The sequence below is a fragment of the Mycteria americana genome, chromosome Z, assembly GCF_035582795.1.
Source record: "Mycteria americana isolate JAX WOST 10 ecotype Jacksonville Zoo and Gardens chromosome Z, USCA_MyAme_1.0, whole genome shotgun sequence".
NCBI lineage: Eukaryota > Metazoa > Chordata > Aves > Ciconiiformes > Ciconiidae > Mycteria > Mycteria americana.
In genome coordinates this window covers 79,182,208-79,189,286 of record NC_134396.1, presented here as the reverse complement: position 1 = coordinate 79,189,286, position 7,079 = coordinate 79,182,208, and the positions used below count along the sequence as shown (strand labels likewise).

Genomic DNA, 7,079 nt, shown 5'->3' with positions numbered 1-7,079 from the left:
GGTTGAGTTCTGCTGCTGAGGGCAAAAAGCTCACTCTCAGTGTTGTAGAAAACACCGTTTCCTTTTGCTCGCCATATTGCTGCCCTACCCTTGCTGGAAAAGAAGTTAATCTTATCTAAACAACGTGCCTTTGTCTCTTAAGCAGGACGTGGCTGAAGCAGAAGCGTAACTGATGTATTACTAGCCCAGTTACTAACTTGGAAATGGTTTACTTCATGGATCTGCCAAAAAGGTAGGAAACTAGGGGAAAGGTAGTTTGGGCAGGGGGAGATCACAACCACCGACTCACGGACCACCTACCCCAATTACACCACCGACTCAAAGGATGAAGCTGAAGAAGAACAACTAAGCATGCGCACTAATTTACACGCTGGGCAAAGAGACTTTAACCAATCATTTAATAGAAGAATACTGCATCTGTATTAGGAGGTTGAATACGTTAATGCTTTGTGTATCAACGACTGTTAATTTGAAAGCGGGGTGTGCCGTCTTGAGACAGGCACCCGTAGCTGTGCAAACGTGCAATAAAGTACCTCTGCTCTGTGTATTGGCATTTCAGGCACTGGGTAAACGAACCCCAATTTTTGGCGCAACAGTATCATTTAACATACAAGGCATCTTGTACCTCTTAACTCATTAAGGGAAACAGGAATTCTAGATAAAGTACTTCATTTGTGTCATTTTGCACATTCATATCTTTTGCTGTTGCAAGCAGTAATTTGCATTGCTGTTTTCTGCTTTAACAACTTCATCTTCAGTTTCTCAACTTCGGGGAAATACTAAGTAGTACTCCTTGCCCTCCCCATACCGCAGCCCCCTTCTTGCTCTGCACCCCCCCCCCCCCCCTTTTTTTTTAATTGAGGAAGCCTCAATTAGCCAGTGTGTATCCAGATGCCTTGCAGCCCTCTCTACAGAACATCACGTGTTGATATGTCATTTATCTCAACACATGTCACTGATGGAGCTGCATGAGTGGACACTAATAAACATTTTAGACTTCCGTGTGCTGTGACGGAAGCATGCTGACACAAGCAGAAGCACCTAAGGCTGAACTGCTTGTCTGCACACTCCAGAGAGAATCCGAACAGGTACAGGGATGCTGGGCAGGGCTCACATACTTCATTAAAACACAGTGTTTCTTCTGTCGCCTGAGAATGGCTGTTAATCATTTGTATATTGTACGTGTCAACAAAAAATTCTAAGTGGAGTTTTTCAGCAAAGTAATCACTTCGTTTCTGAAAACTCTTGTGCTTACGTCTTAATCCTTTAACTGCTTCCCTACACAACAGGAGTCCGCAAGTTAAATTTGGTCCTCGTTAACTGCGATACAGCTTTGAGAACCAAAGGAAAGGGGAAAAACTGTAGGTGGATCTTGATCAGATCAGTGATCAGTGAGGGCCTTCATGAAGCACTACTGACAAGTATTTTGCAGGGGGTTTTTTAACACATACTCAGTTTTAATATGCCAATGTTTGGGGTTTTTAATTATTTCTAGGGTTTGTCTTACAGCACCTATTCAGATAACACCAGTAATAAATGAATAGTTATGAACATCATAATGCATTCTTAAAAACTTTATTAGTGTGACACAGGTTCTCAGTACAGACTGCAAAGTACAGTCAAAAGTCTAAATATCCCCAACTTAAATCTCCAGGCTGTCTCTGTCTGCAACACTACATACTGGAGTCAGATTTTGGTATCAGTACAAATGTTGGTATGCTTCCTCTGCAAGCTAATGGTGAAGCAGTACATGTGTAAGGATGTGCAAAAATATGTTCTGCAGGTTATGAAGACAGAGGAAAACACATGGAGGCACTTGGCACACCTCAGCGGCAACAGCCCTGTCTGCAGCAGACTTGAGAGGTGCCGACTCGTGCCTGTTCTCTTGCAGAGCAGGTGAATATGACATTGTTCCTTGCAGCATTAACTTCTGCCCTATTTCTGCATTCCCTTCTGCAGTGCGAGGAACAGAAGCTAGGACTAGAAACAGTGCAAAGTAAAAGAAAAAAAAGTCCGCCTGTTGACCTGAACTTCTCTTTGATCTCTGCTAAGGCTCATGTACATTCTTTATTTCCTCTTCTGTGATGGTAACGGTGTCACTGTTACACCAGGATTTGTATTTGTTCAGTCCAGGAGACTCCTGAAACTATGAGATAACAGTACAGATATGATTGGAAATAAAAAAAAAAAAACACTAAAATCCTTATCTGGCGTGTTTTTGTTGTTTTAACTACAGTTAAGGCAACATCCAAAATACCTGTTTTACTACTAGATGCGCTTGATGAAGCGGTTAATCCCCAGTTTCTCATTCTTTAGCTACCCACAGCTTACCTATGGTTTCCTGCCAGGGACTGGCTTGAGGAAAGACTGCACAGCCAGGCTGAGGTGGGCTGAGGATAACTAAAGCTCGTTATGTTCCAGAATACTTAAGGCATTCACTGCAATGTTAAAAATGCTAGCACATACAAATTCTTCTGAGATTTACAGGCACTATGTGGAGATTATGTGCAAAAGTCTGCAGATTTTTTTTTTGGCATTGCTATTCATTTATGAAATATATTTCTTGCAAATATAAAGCATTCTTTCCCTCTGAAAACTGAAGAAAATTACAAAAAAGTCAAAGAATATGAGTATGATAAAACAAATGGCTAGGGAAAAAAAAAACACCACCTTAGTCTACTACTGGGAAAAAAGAAAACATGGAAAAAGTCCAGCAAGTACCACTGTACAAAAACCACCCAGAATAACCACATGCTTTTTGCATCAGTTTTTGTTCTTCAGGAAGAATTATCCGGCAACAGAAAGAAGACATTTTACATGATGTGCCAGGATCCTGGCGGGAAGAAAGAGAAAAAAAGTTAGAGTGCTTATCTTTAACTTGGAAAAAATTTCACAAATTAAATATGGGAAGAATTATTGGAAACATAAGTCTCTATTGACAGAAAGAAATCCAGGAAGACTTAATATAACAAGAGACTAGGTACTGTTTGAAAGTGATACTGCAGTGAGGGTAGCAGTCCACTATACGCAGTAACAATGCATCTTTGTCTTGCCCGTGTGAAGTCGGTTGCCGAATCTTCACACAGGATTTTGCTCCATATAATTACTCATACTCTCAGAGGAGCCAGGACTGCCTCTGCAGTCAGAGGAGAGAGGCTCCTGTGCAGGTTCTTCAGAAAGCCAGAACTCAGACCCTCCTGGCTGGCAGGCAGGTGGACAGAGTCCGGCACTGGATGTGCCCTTGCCTCTCTCCTCCACATGCCAGGAAACCCTCCAGCCTGAAGCACTTGCATCAAGCATCAAAGTGTAGTTACATGAATACTTCCATGAACTAACGATGATGATGAAAGACTCCAATTACTTACTCTTACGTTAAGGGTTTGATCAAGCTAACTACAAAGAAGTACATGGTGGCGGTGGAACACGTGCACAGAACGAGGCTGTGTTTGTGCCAGGAAAGCTGAGAGCAAGTTGCTGAAACCTGCTATACCTGCCAGCTTAGCTGTGGGGCTTTTTATATCTGTTCTGGACACTGTTCCGAAATTAGCCTGGTGCAGAAATAATGACATAAGCTCACTGTCCTAAAGATAAAAACAACCAGTTGAGATGTATTTGGTCTTCATTACTCTGTAAAAAGTCTTACTAGGGAAGCAGTATGTCATGCCTTGGAATCCTTAGTTACATGAACCTGAAGGAATTTAGCTACATGAAGTAATTCTGCAGAAGCTGTAGGGACAAAGGGTGTGAAATAAAGTAAGGCCTCTTCTGCCTAGGAACACTGAAGTTCAAAGTCATTCCAAGTGTGTCTAACAGCATCTCTAATCATGTCTTGGTTCAGTTAAAAGACTGTCAACAAAACTTAGCTTTAGTAACACTAGCATGACTTGTCTTTGTTCAGAGAATAGAGAGGAAGAAACCTCACCCAATGATGTTAACGTTTAGCTTGTTTTCTGCTTCTCAGATTTGCTGCTGGAGGACTGTCCCTTTGCCTAAAGAGCAAGAGAAGCATGAGATAGTAAGAAACAGTGAACTAAAGTAAAATCTGAAATAAACCAGTGACAGATACTCATCAGAAGTCACAGTTCAGACAGAAATATGATCTGCACTTGAAATACAGAAAGTTTAGCAATAGTATTTGTAGCTTCTGTTGTGTATATATATTTTCATTTTTCCACCATCACTTACTTTGTTTCACATAAAGAGGGCTGTGGCTGACCTCTTCATATATCCTATTTCTCAACATCCTTTTACCCATGCTAGTGATCCAGTCACAACTCAGAATATTAAAAAAGACACCCTTCTGAAGAGGAGTTAAAGACATCCCCCCCAATTTTAAATCGGAAATTGTAAGACTGTTCTGTTGTTACACAAAAGGCATGTGCGGCAATTTTGTAATAAAGAAAAATCCCATCACTTGAAACGTGAAACATAAAATTTCCAGAGCAGATGTTACCATCTGATTCAGGCATCTACCTGCACGTACCCTGTGAGAGAACAATGTGATGGGAAAAGTTTCACCCTTACATAAATCCATCTCCTGTATTTCTGGATGGCAAAAGCCAAGCAACTTCTTTTTTTTTTTTTTTTTTTAAATCTAGAAACAACTGCCTTCCTTTTCCAGATTCATTCTGCATACTTATTTATGACTATATGTAGGTTTTCATTCTTTTTTTTTTTAATAAATTATGATCATAACTTGAGAAAAGGACGTGTGGTTGAAGGAGTACATTCTAATCACTTTTAGAATGCTGTTACTTAAAATTGTCAAGAAAAGAGAGAAGTGACAGGGATTCTGAGGCAGCTATAGGCATGTGAAGTGTGACTCTTAGATCAGCAAATATGGGAATGAGGAGCCTGCGGAGCATGCACTGAGCCCCCTGCAGAAGACCACACTCTGTCTGAAAGAAACATTTTTTAGCCCCCATTTATTGAAAATTTCCCTTGAAATAGACAGGTGCTTTTCTCCTATGCACGTGCTTATAAAAATGGATGAAGTTCAACCTATTGATGTAAAATTCTCTCCGAAGTAATATCCATGTAATATGAATCCAAAATCCAGTTGACCATCTTTCATGTTCATAGTGGATGGTAACCATGACTATCTGTATTATAATATGTACATTTTTACCGTTTTAGGGTCTTTGGGTTTTCCTTTATCCTTTGGGGTCGGTTTAGTGGTGATGGTTTCCTTTCCACTTTTGTCCTACACTCCAAAGAAAAAAAATAATTACAGTTACTAACAGAATAGAGAATTAATGGCTCCTGCTTTGACATCTGCTATAACACATTATTTTATATGTGGTTGGTAAGGTGGGAGAGCGCTCAATGCGTGATGCATGCATGTAATTACTGCCCTTAGGCCACAGCAAGCTGGAATATGGAGCCTTGTTTAATATTGGGGAGACTGGGGCACCACAAAGCATAGACAGATAAAAAAGCTGGTACATATGGACAGATTTTACTACAAAGCAATAATGTTGCAGCAGAAGATTTAGCTCCAAAGTTCATAACCAAATAAAACAGCACCTAAAACACCAATAGTTTGTCTTAAGCCAGCTGAGGATTCGGTGTCAAGGTAAGCACTTGGGGAAGCACTGCAGTGGTCAGAAAAGCTATTTGGAAACACAGCTATTTCCTCCCAGGAATTACATCTGATTTGAACTTCAGTTTAAAAGCTGCTTCTTCTCTGCCCCTCAGGAGAGGAACAGACACAGCATAAAAGCACGGATAATCATAATCAACATTTTAAGTATGGACAAACTTATAATTCACTCTTGGTAACTCGGTGCCTGGTAGTATGAGCTTAAGGAAGCTAATGCAGAATTTCACTTGGGAACTGGTTATGCTTCCACAGCTGTGCCTGTCCAAGGGATTTAATTTTTTACTGCTAATACACTGTTTTGGTCAATGATCAAAGATCTTGTAAATTCAAGCTTTGTTTTTTTTCTTTCTCCTTGCAGGAAGCAGGCAGGTCACTACTGCAGGAGAAAGGCAGGGACAGGAGTCAGTAGCAGATGAGAGACAGCGGCAGCTGCTTTAACCAGCTGAGTACAAAAACTAGTCACCGTTCAAAAAAGCGTGTACCATTCCCTCTGCCTGTAGGTGAGGGACCAGGGCATAGGACAGAACACGTCACATACAGGGTAAGAGAGCAGATGGCTAATGAGGGAGTTACTGGTTCTTAACCACTTTGAGCGCTTGTAGAAAACAAAAGGAGTCCATGATTTTCACACCAGCTGTCCCAGAGCATCCTTCTGTTCCTCTGCCAAGGAACCATGTGAGGTGACTGTAGTGGCATGGCAGATGTCTCAAAGCCATGCAAGGCCTCTCCCTGTGTCCAAGCTCAAGGTAACAAATGCCGGGTTAAGAGCAAGCAGAAAGCATGTCTGACAGTGATTCTCCTCACATATGGACCAAATCTCAGTCCCCTTCTTCACACTCTTTCCCAGCACAACCATCCTTTCTCAAACACCACCCTCATGTTGGTGACCTTCAGATTTACGCAGCTTCCACTGCTAGTTCATTTCATATAGCCCCGCATGTGCAGCACTTTCCTGGGAAAAGTCTGACAGGTGTTTGTCAGCTGTGTTTAAGATGATTATATGACAAAAAACCACTCCATTTCTCATTACAAGACCTCTCCAGTCCATTCCTCCTTCATTTTTCTTGTCAGCTCTACTGTTTTCCCTAACACACCTAAACCTCTTTTCTACTCCTAGCATTTCTCTTTGGAAAACCCTCTTGAACTGTTTTACAGTTCCAGCCTACAACTATCACTAGGTAGTGCATGCAATCGTTGAATAAAGATTTCTCTGCCTCTCTACATTTTTTGACCACTCTAATCTGTACAAAAACTGTTACCACGATTCTCTGCTCAATTCACTTCTCCAAGCCTGTCTTACCTGTCTAAAAGACCTTAAATACCACAAACCTTCCTTCTTCCAAATATTTAGTACACAGCAAGATGCATCAAACTTGCATTACAGTAGTAAGACAATCACTACATCTGACAGCATCTTCCAAAGAGGCTACCTCTAAACCTAAACTGAGGTACTGCAAAAAAAGTGAGGAACTTCCAC

The 7,079-nt window shown here is 41.1% G+C and overlaps 1 protein-coding gene across 6 annotated transcripts in view; it reads right to left on the bottom strand.

The window, feature by feature from the left end:
* Window positions 1-1,565: 1,565 nt before the first annotated feature.
* Window positions 1,566-7,079, bottom strand: part of CAST (calpastatin) — a 66,030-nt gene continuing 60,516 nt past the window's right edge. For 5 of the 6 annotated variants that reach the window (XM_075526194.1, XM_075526195.1, XM_075526197.1 and 2 more), the window contains 3 exons: window positions 5,129-5,208; window positions 3,923-3,989; window positions 1,566-2,833 (listed from right to left, as the gene is read on the bottom strand). In XM_075526194.1, coding sequence (XP_075382309.1) covers window positions 3,932-3,989; window positions 5,129-5,208 — 138 coding nt within the window. In that variant the 3' untranslated portion in view covers window positions 1,566-2,833; window positions 3,923-3,931. The remainder of the gene's footprint in view (window positions 2,834-3,922; window positions 3,990-5,128; window positions 5,209-7,079) is intronic. The other variant, XM_075526196.1, reaches the window with a different exon arrangement.